The sequence below is a fragment of the Tiliqua scincoides genome, chromosome 1 (assembly GCF_035046505.1).
Source record: "Tiliqua scincoides isolate rTilSci1 chromosome 1, rTilSci1.hap2, whole genome shotgun sequence".
In the NCBI taxonomy this organism is placed as follows: Eukaryota; Metazoa; Chordata; class Lepidosauria; order Squamata; family Scincidae; genus Tiliqua; species Tiliqua scincoides.
The window spans coordinates 211610091-211627879 of record NC_089821.1 but is presented as its reverse complement, the minus strand read 5'-3'; the positions used below and the strand labels follow the sequence as shown (position 1 = coordinate 211627879).

At 42.6% G+C, this 17789-nt stretch overlaps 1 protein-coding gene across 1 annotated transcript; it reads right to left on the bottom strand.

The window, feature by feature from the left end:
* Positions 1 to 92: 92 nt before the first annotated feature.
* Positions 93 to 17786, bottom strand: PEX3 (peroxisomal biogenesis factor 3). Its single transcript, XM_066611264.1, has 12 exons — positions 17635 to 17786; positions 14035 to 14166; positions 13467 to 13548; positions 12571 to 12614; positions 11714 to 11838; positions 8072 to 8138; positions 7925 to 7979; positions 7646 to 7814; positions 6372 to 6442; positions 4672 to 4794; positions 3746 to 3842; positions 93 to 1218 (listed from the first exon to the last, which is right to left on the bottom strand). The coding sequence occupies exons 1-12, from the start codon at positions 17705 to 17707 to the stop codon at positions 1135 to 1137; spliced, it is 1122 nt and encodes a 373-aa protein (XP_066467361.1). The 5' UTR covers positions 17708 to 17786; the 3' UTR covers positions 93 to 1134.
* Positions 17787 to 17789: the final 3 nt, after the last annotated feature.

The following is a 17789-nucleotide window of genomic DNA, read 5'->3' as shown; positions in this document are numbered from 1 at the left end:
TTCATTTTCTTTTCAGAGAAAAATAAATGCAAATCTGATTTTTTCACTATTCACAATTGCATAAAAATCAGTGGAGGCTATCACACACAATCTTTGTTAAAATACTTTATTGTGATACAGCTATTTCATCGGGTTTCCATTAATACAAATTAAAAATATTTACAAATGAATATGTACAGCAGCAGTTTACAAACAACATACACATAATATTTTCTAAGCTCAACCTCCTCCCAAGTTTGGAACAATAGAGCAAGCACTCAGCATTGCACTGCCAAGAGCATAGAACGTCCTTAATATGAGTACTTGATAACCAGTGGCTCCAACCTAGAGTACTGGAAACATATAAGGCCATACCTCCACTGCTATGCTTACATTCTTGGACTGACCAGTGTGGGTGGGACAGCATCTTAGAATAAGGAAGGCTGGATTGTATGTACAAATACACCCATTCTCCGATAGGTTATGATGAGCTTTTTTTAACAGGAGCGTCTCATGGCTTGAACAACTGTTGGAGGAAAGGGCAGATAGCCTAAGTCCATCCTGGCTGGTGCAGGGAAGATTTTTGCCTAGGAGTCCCTCCCATCCCCCATTTGCTACTGGGTGAATTGCTGCTAACTGCAAGTGTTAGGTGCTGAACATGGTTATTCTGTCCTTCATCCTCTCCCCTCTGGTCCCTGCTACAGTTGATCTGTGACTGATATTTGTTTCATAGGCCCATTTTCCTTTCCAGCTAGAAAGAAAAGGAAAAAAAAATCATCTCCACCATCTACTTAGAGACAGAAGCCTGACCTTGTCTTACTTTGTTGCAGTCCGCACAATTTTAAGCTAGGCAAGCATCTTCCAAAACACACTGCTGACAGGGTGCTGCTGGTATTCTTTTTTTGTAAAAGAGTGATTCATCAACAAGACTGACTCCATACACGTTCTTCCAGCATAATGATTTTCCCCCCACTAAAATTTACTTTTAATCAGGTTTTGTAAATATAACAATTAGAAGTCATATTTCTTTAAATTTATCCTTATGTGGGGCTAACAACCCTACTCCATTCAGACATTAATGAGATTCCTTATTAAATAAAATATTCACAAGGAGTGGGCACTCCAAATGCATCATATGAACACTTTGCTATGAATTCATTTTTCTAGTTGTTGAGGGGTACTGAATGCTTCATACACATTTGCAGCAAAGTCTTTCACTTGTTCCATCATCAACAGATCCTGAAAAGAGAATATTCAAGTAACTGATCATTTTGCACTCTTAATTATAGCAGCATCTTTAAAAGACACAAGTGTACTTGTTAAGAATATATACCACTTTTTCAACAAAAAATTACACAAAGTGATTTTACATACACCCATCCTGGAGGTAAACTACAGAGGTGCAAATGGTTAGAGTCAAGATGTAATTAATTTGTGAATCATGTGCCAGGATGGAGAAAATGCAAAAGATCTAGGACAGCATTTCTCAAAGTGTGGGTCATGACTCACTGGTGGGTTGAGACCTCATGCATGGGGGTTGCAAGTTATGCTCTCCGCTCGCCCTTGCTCCTGGTCAGCTCCAAACCGGAGCCATTCCAGAAGCATTGGGAGGCCCCAGAGGCATCTTCCCAGTTGCACTAGTCCCACTCTATTGGTTTCTGTGGGCCTCAGAATTGCTTGCAGAAGTGCCCAGAAGCAACTTCTGGTTTTCGGACACAACTTCCAGTTTGATCAGAAGCGATTTCCAAATGCTTTTGCAGCCCATTTTGAGGCTCATGGAAGCTGCCGGCCCAGTGCAACCCAGAAGAGGTCTCTGGGGCCTCCCAAGAAGGCCTTGCAGCACAAGGAGTGTTGCATCACGACCCACAGCAGATGATGAGGTGGGTCACGGTGCTGGAACGTTAGGGAATCCCTCATCTAGGATATGGAATCCACATACTTGCACTTCTTGTTCCTTTTCCCATCCACCCCTTCACAACTTGAGGCTTCTACCAGTTCTATCATCCCAGCAAAAACTTTCCTCCTCTTCAATATAACAACTTGGACTGAACTGAGGAACTAGGAGTTCCTAGCTTTAGACACGTAATCACACACAGGGTTTCCCCAGTCAAACATAGGGACTGAACACAGGACAAGACTCTGGAAGCGTCTGAGGTAAGCTTAGGACTCCACTATGTGTTTCTGCACAAATGACCACTTGAAGAACTACTGTTACAAGTAAGTATCCATCCTCATAAATGGTATCATGATATGTAAATCACCTTGTGAACATTCATATTGAAAGGCAGTCTAGAAATGTTAACAAAGCTTCTTCCAGGGGGCCAAGTTAGCACCACAATGATTACGCTGTCTTTGAGACAGAAGACAGTGAATCACTCAAGTGCCAGTTTCAATGACCCACTTAGTATTCAAGGAGGTCAACAGAATTCTGTGATTGTCTGTATCAAAAGCTACTGAGAGGCCTAAAATTAAAAAAGTAGAATAGTTCCCTGTGTGAACTTTCAGATGCAGATCATATACCGGGTCGCCAGAGCTGCCCTGGTCTCATAATCAGGCTAGATCAAAGTCAAAATAGGAATCAGGAATTGTGTGGTTTAAGAATGGATTCCATTTGTTTGGACGGGGGTTCTAAAATGTGAATTCTTTCTGGAAAAATGTTGAATACTCATCTGAATAGTTGCACTTCCTGTTTTTATGCAGGATAGAGTGAGGGCATCTGAACTGCACACATTTTTCTTCGTTTTAAGCAGGGTTGCAAGCTTTTCTTGCAGTAATATGTCTGTTTGTACTCTTTGTACAGTGTTTAATTCAATTTTAAGTGCTTAATAATTATATTTGGCTGTCACACTGTGCACCTTCAGATGCCTGGTTAACGCCAGGCTTTTTAAAAACGTACTTGTGTTTGGTTGATACTATCTACTTACATATTTCCTGCTGTTCAATTGCTTTTCAGTTTTATAATTTAACATTAATTCTCCTTATGGATGCTGTGCTGCTTTATTATGTGTCTGTATTTTACTAATGGAGATTGGAGTTGACATTGTAAATAAAAGTGGAAAAAAACAAAAAACAGTATAGCATCTGCTAGACAGACTACACAACTAACAGCCCAATCCTGAGCTCAGTGCGCTGACTTATTGCTGGCACGCATGCAAGCACTAATGTGGCCTCTGCCACATGGCAGTCACACGGACCGCCGAGCAGTGGAGAGGAAAGTGGGGCGTGGGGGGAGGTGGGGAGGAGGCGTTCCAGGCGGGGGGAGGTGGGCGAGGAGAGGGCAGGGAGAGGGTGTGATGAGGAGATGAGGAAAGGGTGGGGGAGGCATGCCTGGAGGAGGGAGCAGGGAGGGAAGGAGGGAGGGAGGCGGGACCAGTGGAACGATGCTCCACCAGTTCCTGACACAGAGGCTTTTTCCTCACCACTGACCTTTCGGTTGGCGGTGAATCGAGTAGCCCCATTGCGGGGCTACTGCCTTTACCTGGCGGAAAGGGACCAAAGTCCCCCTCTCCCAAGGTGCTGCCCACAGCTGCCTTGGGTGTGCAGGATCAGTGGCAGCCGTTTTTAGTGCCACCGTAGCCACGTGCCCTGGGAGCTCAGGACTGGGCTCTAAAACACTGAAAGTCTTAATTGGTTAGTTTTTAGCTGATTTTAAATGTGGCATTGTTATAATTGTTTCTATTTATAAGGTTTTAATTTTGTTATATAGAAAATCTTTAAAGAAAGGTCAGTAAAAATAAAATAAATAGAAATAAAAGCACCTTCTTACCTGAACAAAATGACTAGGTGTTTCACTGCAGACAGAATAAATCTGTCCATTTATTATTGGAATTATCTTGGCTAAAGGAAGACTGACACTAGAAAGGCTAGAAGAGAAAAAAATGTAGTCATATCACAACTGCACCTTGTTAGCTCTTTCTGCACCATACAGAGTGATTCACGGCTTTTAGATAAAACCTCAGTGAAAATTTTCCACCAAAAAGAGCTGCATTATTTCTTCTTTTAATAAATCCGCCTGCATGGGTTTGTGCAAGCTACTTTGCTGGCACAAGTCGAGGAAGGCGGATCAAGGCTGGGAAGGAGGACAGGATATCAGCAGTCTTTCCAGACTCGAGCCTTTCCCAACCTCCATCCACACCCTTCCCAGCCTTGACCTGCCCCTGTTCCCACTCTGTTTCCTTCCTGTCCCACCCACCTGTGGTAAGATGTACCTGCTGTCAGACTTACATGTCTTGATCTGGCAACAGTCTTTCTGCACTGCTGCCGTTTGTAGCAGCACACCTAAAATGGCTGCCCGCAATGCACTGCATGTGCCACCAGAAACCATTTTACAATAGGAGAACTGCATTCCACTGTCATAAACCCCTCCTGGATAGGATCAGGCAGTGGGAAATGGTACCACTTAAATCAGAGGGCCTTAATTTCAAGGAAAGTTTAGAATTATGTCCTTAAGGATATTTTACATAACAAAACTGAGGGCTCAATCCTATCCAGCTTTCCAATGCTGGTGCAATCGTACCAACAGGGTGTGTGCTGCATCTTGTAGTGGTGGGGCAGCCACGGAGGCCTCCACAAGGGAAAGGAATATTTGTTTCCTTACCTTGGGGCTGCATTAGCACTAGAAAGTTGGATAGGCTTAGGCCCTGAATTTTATTAAAATTAAATTACTTTGAAAACAGATGAAAGGTTTTTTACCTGTTCATGGAGCTACTATGGCATAGGTCGTGTTCACTGGGTCTGAAGAATTCTGCCACATTGTCCAATAATCGACTGAACCCTCTGTTTAAGCATGTGCTCAGTACCCTATTAAAATCTGGACTGAAAACACCAAAATAAATAGTTTCAATATACTGTACCTAATCTTAGATGATGTTCTCTCTCTCTCTTTTTTTTTTTACTGAACTATAACCTTATGCTCTGATAATAAAAAATTTAAGATACTCAGGAGGAAGTAGCCTGTTAAGCAATTCAACAATCCTGGTTCATATTATAAACCCATTCTGCCATCACCTAATTCATTATTATTTTTATGGGGGTTGCAACAAATATGTGGAAATAGTACATATTTATAACAAGCTGAATGCAAAAAAGAAAAAAAATAAAAGCATGAAAAACTGTTCCTTTTCAGGAGCATAAATCCATACTAACAAAGTTATATAAGAGATAAAAATGTTGTAAGCTGATCTGTTATAGTAACAGAGACCTCACAATATTTTCCATGCTGGTTTTCAAAACGACACATCATTCCCTTACATATAGTTTATAGACCAGATCTCTACAACTTGTGGAAGCTAGTAAGACAACTACAGCTCACAACTCCTGCTCTTACTGCCTGTGCGCAACTGCGCAAACACAAGATTTGTCAAGCACCTGTCAGGCCACAACCCTTTGTGGGCCAGAAGTTGCATAAGGCACTTTGCTACATAGCATGCAAGATGATACATCTAGTATGCTGATCATGTATCCTGCTCGTCCCTGACAATGGAAAGAAGAGAAGCACCATGGTGAAAAATTAAGTTTCTAGCAGTACACTACATAAAAGTAGTTGAAACATATAAATATACAAAAACACTCACAAAACATTTGTGTTTAAAAGATGTAACATGCAATGTCATTTCAGACATGATGTTACTGATCCTCTAAACCATGATATGGAGAATCACAAATGTATTACAAGCTTAGGGATGGACAAATTGATTTGCACATATGATGTTTTGTCCAGGCTTGTAAAAGATGATTTGCTTAAGCAAAAAAGCAAACTATAATGTGATTGAACCATGCAAGGATACGAAAAAGAGGGAAGAGAATCTGCAAGTTTGCAGCATTTCCCAAAATGTTCAAAATATTAAGAACATTCCATCTAAACCAGCACTTCCCAACTGGTGGTACATGAGGTGGTGTCCAGTGATATGCATGGTACCCCCGGACACCTGCTACCCAGCAGCAAGACCGTGACACAATGTGAAAAAAAGTGACAGATGTCGTGGCTTGGCGGGCAGAGTTCCAGTACACAGTTTTCCTGCGCTTGAAGAAGCCCTCTCGCTGGCCCTGAGCCTCTTACGGCTGTTTGTTGTGTCACATCACCCAACCCAGAAGTAACTGGTGATGACATCATTCCCAGTTACTTCTGGTGGTACTTCTGATAAGTTAAACATCTGAAATGGTATGTCGAAGTTTGGGAAATGCTGATCTAAACTGACTTGCATAGTCTTAATCGTATAATTGGGTCTTCACCTTCTTTATAATAACTAAATGGGATCAGTTATGACAGAAAATTGTATAAATCACTCTAAAGTTTAATGATTCAAATTTCAACCTATGTATGTTTTCTTTTATTCCTTATTTAATGGAGTATAGATTTTACACAGATTAATGGAATAATATTTGCTACATACCTTTCTAACATGTCTCGTGTTTCATTAAGTAGTTTAATAGTAGCAACATCTTTTTCTGTAAGTCCATAAGCCTACAAAAATAGAGCATAAGCAAAAGCTAAACTTACTACAATGTCAGGTATTCTAATTACATTGCTCTTAACCAAAGGTTTATGAAATTACTATAAAATGAACGTAATTACTTGTTTTAAAATATTTTAAAGATTGGTTGGTATTCAAAGGGCCATACTAGGAACTCCCATGTGACTATCAAGGCTTTGAGGCACATTTCCTATCACAGTACCACAGTCAGAGCACCCTTCAGAGCTAGCTGCATGTAATACAAAAGGGGAGACTATGAAAGCCCTGGTACATGCACCTGGATCTTTGGAATCCAGCCATTTGTATTACATCAATCCCAGAATTACTTCAAAATTTCATCTTGCAGACATATATGAGAAATGACTAGACAAAATTAATTTCAGCTGCTAAAACTTTTTTCTACAATCTACACTGACTTGAAAGAACAGCAAACACATTTTCAGTTAATAGGCATAGGTCATATTTCACGGAGATATATCTAAGAGCTTCTTCTGTTTGCAGATGAAGCTACAGTTGTGCAGAGTGGGGAGAAGCAAGGAACAAGAATATATACAGTATCTGGAAATGCAGGGGGAAGATAGAAGAAATTCACTGCTCACCCTTCATATAAATGAAGGGTACAAAATGTTTGAATTGTATCTTCCAGCAGTGGTTTCTGCTCTTCTTGAATGAAGAGTATGGATAAAATGATCAAGAAAGGGCCAATGTGTGTGTGTGGTCTATGCTTTCAACAAGTGTCCCTTCCTTCTTGGACTTCTTGTGCTCTAGGAAGTTTGAGCTTTGTGTACAAACCTCTTATTCTCTTCCCTTTCCCTTGACAATCACAAAATTCCTCTCTTTTCCTCCAGTGACTTCTTGGGAAAAATAATGTCTCCTGCTTCTCCATCCACATTTCCCCCAGGTTGCCTGTGATTACCGATTTGCTTGTTTTAGGGCGCAATCCTAACCCCTTATGTCAGTGTTTTGTAAGGGGACAAACATTCCCTTACTTTGAGGAGGCATCCGTGAGTGACACCCAACTGCAGGATGCAGCACATGCCCCATTGGCACCACTATGCCAGTGCTGGAAAGCACTGACATAAGGGGTTAGGATTGCGCTCTTAAAGCAGTTGTATGTTTGGGATAATCAGTTCTAATTCAGAAACAAACAAATTTTTGAACATACTTTCACATTCAGAATGATATGCAAATACCTGGGTAGCTAAAGGATTTTCTTCATCTGGCATCATGTAATGACACAGCAATGACTGGGATCTAGTTTCTTCAGATGAGGCTTTCTCTTTGGATTGTTCTACTATGATCCTAATTTCTCTCAGCTTCTGATCCAAATCCAAGAGAGAAAGAGCGTGTTTGAGAGAAACACTGCAAAGGAAAGAGTAAAATGTTATTTGCCATATTGGCAAGTACATATTGTAGTTGCTTTCAATAGCTATGAAAACATAAAACTCACATAAACCCCTATACACATTTACCTTCCAAATACATCCTGCACTGCATTTTTAACCACAGTAATTAATTCAGTCAAACCTAGAAGAGAAGAACAAGGTATTAAATCCTATCCATTGTTCAAATTTTGCAGAAATTGGCAATATATAAAAATAGGTCTACAGGTATCATACCATCTCCTAGAAGGTGTTGAATACTTGATAAATATTGCTGTTGGACTTCAGGGGGAGCTAGAGGTGTCTATAAGGAGAAAAACATTCCGTAATATTTCTGTTATATTATGGAGTAGTGTGTCTATCCTCCAAGAGTCATCACGATGCAGAATTTCCCTCCCCTTGCCTTCTCTTTTGCTCCTGCTGCTGGTACCATAAGATATCCTGGTTCTTAACAGCCTCAGCCATCTTTGAATATAGAACAGGAGAGAGATCTTGGGGTGGTGGTGGACAGGTCGATGAAAGTGTCGACCCAATGTGCGGCGGCAGTGAAGAAGGCCAATTCTATGCTTGGGATCATTAGGAAGGGTATTGAGAACAAAACGGCTAGTATTATAATGCCGTTGTACAAATCTATGGTAAGGCCACACCTGGAGTACTGTGTCCAGTTCTGGTTGCCGCATCTCAAAAAAGACATAGTGGAAATGGAAAAGGTGCAAAAGACAGCGACTAAGATGATTACAGGGCTGGGGCACCTTCCTTATGAGGAAAGGCTACGGTGTTTGGGCCTCTTCAGCCTAGAAAAGAGGCGCCTGAGGGGGGACATGATTGAGACATACAAAATTATGCAGGGAATGGACAGAGTGGATAGGGAGATGCTCTTTACACTCTCACATAATACCAGAACCAGGGGACATCCACTAAAATTGAGTGTTGGGCGGGTTAGGAAAGACAAAAGAAAATATTTCTTTACTCAGCGTGTGGTCGGTCTGTGGAACTCCTTGCCACAGGATGTGGTGCTGGCGTCTACCCTAGACGCCTTTAAAAGGGGATTGGACAAGTTTCTGGAGGAAAAATCCATTACGGGGTACAAGCCATGATGTGTATGCGCAACCTCCTGATTTTAGAAATGGGTTATGTCAGAATGCCAGATGCAAGGGAGGGCACCAGGATGAGGTCTCTTGTTATCTGGTGTGTTCCCTGGGGCATTTGGTGGGCCGCTGTGAGATACAGGAAGCTGGACTAGATGGGCCTATGGCCTGATCCAGTGGGGCTGTTCTTATGTTAACAGCAGAGGACAGAACAATTCAAATCATTTCCCAAAAAAGCCTCATATATTCTTCCTAATTTTAAGAAGAGCTGTACTGAAAACTCCAATACAAGCACAGAACTCACTGTCATTTCTAGGGCGGTGCAGGGGGTGCGGGCCACATCAGGTGATGCGCCGCGCTGCGGGGTGGGTGATGCACCCTGGGAGAGGACGTGCTAACATCGCACCGTTAAGAGCTACCCAGTCATGCCATACACCGTTGGATGTGGAATGCCCAGCAGAACGAAATGCACAGAACAGAATTGAAATAGCTCCTTTCGTTCAAAAGCTATGGCCAAAAAACCGGAAATAAAAAATGCATGGATCCCTACAGAAAGTGAAAGTGAGCCGTATCGCGTGTTTACTCGTGAGTAGGTGTGCTTGCCATAGTCAGTCGGCAAGTGTTGGCTGAGAGGAATCTAATGACACCTGAATGGTCCTGATCCAATGAGTGCAGCCCCAAAAAAAACACAAAGGGGAGACATCCCATAATACCAGAACCAGGGGACATCACATAATACCAGAACCAGGGGACATCCACTAAAATTGAGTGTTGGGCGGGTTAGGACAGACAAAAGAAAATATTTCTTTACTCAGCGCGTGGTCGGTCTGTGGAACTCCTTGCCACAGGATGTGGTGCTGGCGTCTAGCCTAGACGCCTTTAAAAGGGGATTGGACGAGTTTCTGGAGGAAAAATCCATTATGGGGTACAAGCGATGATGTGTATGCGCAACCTCCTGATTTTAGGAATGGGTTAAGTCAGAATGCCAGATGTAGGGGAGAGCACCAGGATGAGGTCTCTTGTTACCTGGTGTGCTCCCTGGGGCATTTGGTGGGCCGCTGTGAGATACAGGAAGCTGGACTAGATGGGCCTATGGCCTGATCCAGTGGGGCTGTTCTTATGTTCTTATGTTCTTATGGCGGTCCCTGCTTCCCTCCCAGCTGCGTCTACTGAGCTGGAAACGAAGTCATGTGGCCACATTTACTTGCGAGTAGGCGAGCTTCCCTTAGTCAGTCAGAAAGGCAGAAAGGCATGCAGGCAGAGAGGACTCTAAGGACGTCAGAATGGTCCTGATCCAATTAATGCAGCCCCCAAAGCACCTGAGAAGGAAGTCCCTCCCTCCTTCCTGCAGTCTATTGAGCTCCATGGAAAGCAAACTCAGCCACGTGGTCATGTTTCCTCATGAGTAGGCAGACGTGCCTTGGCTGGTGGTCAGGCCAGGCAAAGGGGAATGCGAGGCCACCAGAAGGGTCCTGATCCAATGGAGCTGGAGTGCAACAAATGCTCCAGAAGGCAGCCTCTCCCCCACCCCCACTAAAAAGGAAAAAAAAAAAAAGAGGCTTAAACTGGTAAGTGGAAAGTTTTCTATTTTGCACTTGCAAAGCCAGGTGGGTCTTTATATGGATATGCCTGAAATCGAAGAACTTTAACTGGGCACTGGGGAGGGCTGATCTCACTGATTCTTTTTTTTGGGGGGGGGGGGTGATTGCAGGCAGACTACAGAGTAAGCTCCATTGATCACTATGGGACTTACTTCAGAGTAGACATGCATAGGATTGGGCTCACAGGTTGCAATTCTACCCACACTTTCCTGAGAGTAAGCCCTATCGACCACAATAGGACTTACTTCAGAATAGATTCACTTTGTGGAACAGGACTGGCTCCCCCTTATTTAATTATTTCTTTTATTTTAATTTAATTATTTAAAATTATTTTAATTTGCTTGATGATGTCACTTCTGGCCATGACATCACTTCCAATGGGTCCTGGACAGATTGTCATTCTAAAAAGTGGGTCCCAGTGCTAAAAGTTTGAGAACTGCTGCAACAAGATGTTAATAAGTTGACACAGGGGTGTGTGTGTGTGTGTGTGTGTGTGTGTGTGTGTGTGTGTGTGTGTGAGAGAGAGAGAGAGAGAGAGACTCTACAAGTTTTCAAAATCACTAAAATCAGAGTTTGATGGAATAATACCATCATGTTATATATCAATTAATGCGCAATTTCATGAAGAATGCAATGAAACAAACCACATTGAAATATGTGTTCTAACAAAAGGTACAGCCAAAAAACCAGTGGGGGCAGGGTGATGATACATCACCACGCCCACCACCTGGGGCATTGCCCCGCCCACTACATGGGGTGATGCGCAGGCCTCCTGCACCAGGTGACACGAATCCTAGTGATGCCACTGACAGAACTTCAGTTCTATTTTTGCTTTGCTCTAAAGCTAGGGCGATGGTCGGTATCCTGATCAATGCCAAGGAAATAGGAAACGCAGGATACATGCAAAGCACTTCACAATTATGAGAGCTAGACCTTTAAAAACAGATTCAAGAACCATCTTCTTTACTCTTTAGCATTTCATCATCTTTGAAGGTTAGTCTAAACTTGGTCTTGTACAATTTTCTTCCCATAGTTCTAGTTCAATTCAGTATAGAGTTCATTTGAATGGGATTTAAGTATGTATCACTGTGTCCAAACTTTTGGATCCAAAATTGGGTTACACAGTTACCACCACCCTGACTGAATGTTCAACCCTTTACACATTTCTGCACTCCAAACAATGTACTTACTGTTTCATTTTTGCAAACTGCCGCATTATCTAAGTAGATGTATCCACCAATAATGTTCAGCTGGACTCGCAGAAGAACTACCAGCATACATGTGCTATATACAGCTACAATGCTTCTGGTAAAACCTTTAATGAAACAGAAATTTGCATGTCTTGATGCTGTATAAAAGGAGTGGACACTTACTGCATGGAGATACCAAAAATGTCATCAAAAGTAATAAGAAGGAGCTACATCTAGCCTGTTACATTATTATACTTCTGAACATAGAAGACGGGAAATATTTATCATTCTACCTTTTCTATTCTGAAAACAGGACTAAGTTTCTAGAGCTTATTTGAAGCAGAAATTCCATTTGGTCTATACTTCTACAAACTGTGCTTCTTTGGCATAGACAGGAGCCACAAACTGTCAAAGTGATGACAGACTGTGCACTAGCTGCATCAAAAAAACCAGAAGGAAGTTAGGGAAAAGAACATTGTTATCTGAAAGAGTCAATAATGACAGTCTCAGTATTAATACTGAACTTGTTTTATATCTCTATCATATCATATCCTATCATAAATGTAGATATAAGCTACAATCTACCAGAGAAATACCAAACGAAAATCACCATGCATTGCAGGGTTTGCGACTGCTTATCTGATCAGCAAGTCTTCCTCTCACTACCACATGCTATTTTTTAGGTTTGGGAAAGTTTATGAATCAATTTGCTATGTGCAATGGAATTGGGCCAGGAGAATGGCATGGTAGGGTAAAGAGCTGCATTTTGAAGAAAAATCAGAAGCCCTGCCATATGTGGTTCAGTCCCTTGTACAAGGTTCACTGTATCACGAATGTAATAATTCGTTTTGACTTACTTATGATTTTCAGATCTTCCCATATTTCTAATTTGTTGGTTGGTCTGTGAAAAGGAAAAAAATGAACACAATTAAAATGAATTAGTTGATGGTAGGAAAAAAGTCACATTTCAGTATGCATAGAGATGTGGAAAACTATCTTTATCAAACATTGCTTTGAGGAGACATAAACATGCAGAAGATATACAGTGAATACCAGGAATATGCAAAGTGATACTAGCAAAGGGAATAGCAGTGGCTTTAAAGAAGTTAACAAAGTTAACAGCCCTAAGTGCTGGTAATATATGCTACTGATGGCTTTTTTTCAAACTAATTGAAACGCACTGGGATTCACTTTATGCTAGGCTAGTGATTTGCAACCTTTTTTGTCTCACGGCACACCGACAAGGTACTAAAATTGTCAAGGCACACCATCACACTTTTGACAACTGACAAGGCACACCACACTGCCAGTGGGGGGCTCACATCCCCCAATGGCCCTACTAATAAATGACCCTCCCTCAAACTCCCATGGAACACCTGCAGACCATTTATGGCACACCAGTGTGCCACAGCACAGTGGTTGAAAATGGCTGTGCTAGACTGTGATCTTTTAACTCCCCTTCATCTATAACTTCCATACCTCATGCAAGAGCAGAATAAGATTAATGTTAGAATTTGTTGTAGTTAGGTTTTTTTCCCCCTAAATCATCTGAGGTGCTACATACACGATGTCATATTAATTCTTACACTTTTTTCAGGATAAAATGCTTTTCCCAGTCTACTGATTCTGGTTACAGCAAATAATTATTTGATATGATCATTACAAAAGTATACCACTTATAGCCCAAATTTAGAGGACAGTGATGCAAAACAAGCCTGCCTATTGGATGCAGCTACTGAAAGGTTACACTTACTTGCTTTTCAACAGAGAAGTGAGGCCCTCCGAATTCAACTGATGCATCAAGGCATCTCTTAGTGTTGGAAGCATTGACAATACTATTAATGAAAAACAAATGATGAGGAAAACAACCATATTAAAATTAACCAACGAATTAAAAATAATTATTGTTTTCCTGTAACAGAAAAGGGTCACAAGGCCTCCAAAAATAAGAAGCTAAAACCTCAATTGTAACTTATAACATGACTGAAGTAAAACCAATTATTTCAGTGGATGTCACAAATGACCTTTCTGCAAACAGTATTGCAATTTTCAGCTTTAATAAAACCCCCTGGGATTCAGTGCTCACTAGGAAGGGGAGGTTTTCCCAAATGGCCCCCCTCTATCTTATTTTCTGTAGCCTGGGATTGTGGCAGCAGAAAGAAACTACCAATTTCCTCCCCTGTTCAGCTATAAAGGGAAAGTGAAGAGCAGGAAGGGATGCATGCACACTAAGCACAAGGAACCACTTTCCTTGGTCTGTCTGTTCTCTCCTGGTACCTTTCCTGATGTGGGGTTTCAAGTTTTAGATGCTACTACCTCACCTGTCATGTTGCAAGTTCTTTGGTTACTTTCAAAATGATACTGTCTTCGGGCCTGTGCTATATATTCTGCTGCTTCTTTCTCTTGGATTGCTTTCATTTTTTTCTGGCCATATTTTCCAAGGACATAGACTCCTACAAAAGAGAGAAGAGAGCTGGGGGGAAAAATATAGTGAGGTATGCTCTCCTAATACCTTTGTTCTGCTTTAAAAAAGATATCTCTCTCAAAAGCCATGCTGAAACAGGAAATGCAGAAGTGTACCCTGGAGCAAGTTTTCACAATTCAATTAAAGTGATAGTACATCTCACCACAGCACAGGTTCACAGAAGCAGGGTGCATGAAACTCCCAACCTATAAACAGGTTGCATTCCAGGTTTGTTTGTAAGTTGATTGTTTGGAATTTGAAACAATTTCAGTGTTATAAATGTTGTTAGGTTTACCCCTAACACACAAAAGTCAATTTAAGCCAGCTCTTTCCCTTGTCCTTCATACCATCTCTCTTCTTTTATCTCTTGGTATCTCTTGCTTTCTCTCTTTTCATTTGTTTCCTGCCCAGTCTCTCATCCTAACCACCCACCACCTCATCCTTCCTTTGCACTCCCTGGCCAGTTTGGGTCTGCAGCAATTGTGCCTGCTATTGGAGTCAACAACAGTTTGAGACATTAACACTCTTGTGTTAAACACTGCGCATCTCCACTGAGCATGTGCAGGTTGGCATTTGTCAGTACTCTATTGTCAGGTAATAAAGATTGCTGAATTAAGAAAAGCCTCATCCAGGGACCACAGTGATTTTACAAGCATGTTATCAAGCAAGAGCTGCCTTCATCACACACAACACTCCCTTATTTTAAAAGAATGTACTTGGTTTGAACTTAATATGATTAAAATCTAGATTTCTTTGGAAAATGAAATGATTTCTCCACAGGAAATAGGAATAATTTAAAACAAATGTTTAAATTTACTTTTGAAATGGAGGTATATGTCCACATGTTAACATGAAATGAGCACAGTTTAAAGTGCAATCTGGTTGCAAGCAGATGGGGAAAGAACCAGTTGTCGGACAAATGTTATTACTGAAATAATCTTATTGCGAGTGGTTAAATGCCACATGTGGGCGGCAGTTTCACTTGTACTGTAGTAATAGCACTGCAATATTTTTGAAAACTAGGCTGGCAGCAAAACCACCATCCTTAACAGGCAGATTCTGTTAACATGTCTGAAGAGCTTTTGGCACAATTGGCAACTATACCAAGGGAGCTCTTTTGAAGCAAAATGTTTAGCCTAGCATCAGCGGACTCTTTTTTTAATATCATTCATTGAAAACAGTGATTTCCCTACACACTTTGGATTATTTCTAGTGAACTTCTCATTTTTTTAATACAATGTATAAGCACAGGAAAGATCCAGATGCTAGCAAAAGAGATGCACTTCCCAGACTATAGGAAAACACTCCTGCCCTCGGAGTGTCTCTCAAAAACTACAGTGCATTAAGTAGGTAAGAAGAAAGACTTAACTGGAGGAAGGGATTTGTCTGTGCATGTAAGTGTGGGGAAATCAGAGAAGAATAATCAGGATAAGGTGAAATGACAAAGAACAAGCACAGACTTGAATCACTTCCATCATTTTGACATTTAAGAAGTGGGGTAAATCTGCTATTCACGAAACAAGGGAACCTTCAGTGATCAAACTATCACATTAAAAAACCCAATAAATCAGTGCATGTATCAACAGTACGTGAAAGAAATGTAGTTATCCTGTAGATCAGTGTTTTCTCAACCAGTGGAACTTGTACCACCAGTGGTACTTGAGGTGGTGTCCATTGGGTGGTACTCACGGGACTCCCAGACCCTGGCACCTGGGAGTGTCTCACCTGGCAGTGAAACCAGCAGTGCAATGTAACAAGCAGCAGTAGGAGGCTTGGCAGGCAGAGCTCCAATATGCACTTTTTGCACACTCAAAATAGCCCTCCTGTCCGCCTTGAGCCTCTTACCAGTGTTACTTGTGTTGCAACAGGCCTCCCAATCTGGGCGTAACTGCTAAAGACATCATTGTCTTTATCAGTGGTACAATGAGGGACATTGAAGTGGTACAATGAGGGACAAACATTGAGAAATGCTAGGCCAGAGGGCCACATCAAGTATCTGGCATGGTGTCAGGGGCTGGAAAAATAAATTTTAAATACAAAATTTAAATAAATACATTAGAAAGCCTCAGAAATCCAAAAGCCTTCAGATGGCCCAAAAAGTCACTTCTGGTTTTCAAGAAAACCAGGAAGTGATTTTTTAGGTCTTTAGAAGGCATTCTGAGGGGAGGCGCAAGGCCTCCCCAGCCCTCAGAACACCCTCTGTATGTGACTGCAGCATAGCTCTGGTCACATTCAGATGAGCGGGGCAGAAGCTTGTAGGGGACCAGAGGATTGCCGCAGGCCAGATAGAGGCTCGCTGCGGGCTGCATCTGGCCCCCAGGCTGGGGTTTGGAGACCCCTGCTGTAGATGGATGAGTGGGAGTGCGAATCACACTTCCTCAAACCCCGATTTGCAATACCACAATGATAATACAATAGTGGCTTGACCTGCAGGGCTGTTGGGTTGTAACCAAGATACTATAAGTGAAGCTGAGGAGCTAGGAGACATGTATACATATTATCATAGTTTAGGCTAGTATTTCTCAACATTTGTCCTCTGCTGTACCACTTCACATGGTCCACCTGTTCAAAGTACAACTGGAAGTATCTGGCAATTATATAATTGTCAGTTACTTCTGGGTTGGGAGATCAGATGTAACACCAGTAAGAGGCTTGGGGTGGGTAAAAGGACCTTTCGGAAAAGCCTGCTTTGGAGCCTCCTACTGTTGTTTGTTGTGTCCTGTTCCTAGTCTCACTGCTGAGTGGCAGGTGTCCTGCGAGTACCACTACACAGCACCTCAATTACCACCGGTGGTATCCGTACCACAGGTTGAGAAACACTGGTTTGGGCAGTTTGCAAACAATAAGGCCACAACCCAACTGCCTTTCATCTGGAAGTGAGTCTCGCTGCACGAAGCAGGTAAGATTAAGGGGCACAATGACATTGCAAAGTCTGCAGGAGGGAGAGGTGAGTTCAAGGCGCTGCTAGAGGAGGAGCATCAGGTGTCAGAGGAGTCAGGCAACTGACAGCCCAGTCCTACCCAGTTTCCTGGGAGTAAGCCCCATTGACTCTAATGGGACTTACTTCTGAGTAGACATGCACAGACTGGGCTGACACTTTCCTTACTCCCAGGAAGGTGTGGGCAGGACTGCAGCCAGTCAGCCCAGTCTATGCATGTCTACTCAGAAGTAAGTACCATTAGAGTCAGTGGGGCTTACTCCCAGGAAGGAGGCTGAGTGGCTGCAGTCCTGCCCACACTTACCTGGGAGCAAGCCCCATTGAGTCTCATGGGACTTACTTCTGTGTAGACCTGCACAGGACCGGGCTGAGCGGCTGCAGTCCTGCCCACACCTTCCTGGGAGTCAGCCCCATTGACGCCAGTGGGACCTGCTCCTGAGTAGACCTGCCTCGGACCGGGCTCCTGGCGGGTGCTGGAGCGGCCCGAGGGTGCTCCCGAAGGCAGCCCATATCACTCACCCCCCAGGAAGGCCCCCAGGAAGAGGCATTTCCTTCTGTGCCGCTTGAGGAAGCCCCACACGGCCAGCAGCATCCCGGGACTCCGAGTCGGTGGCCGCTCCTTCACCTGTCGCCCGAGCGCAGCGCAGCGCCGCAGGACGATGCCCCGCCCCTCG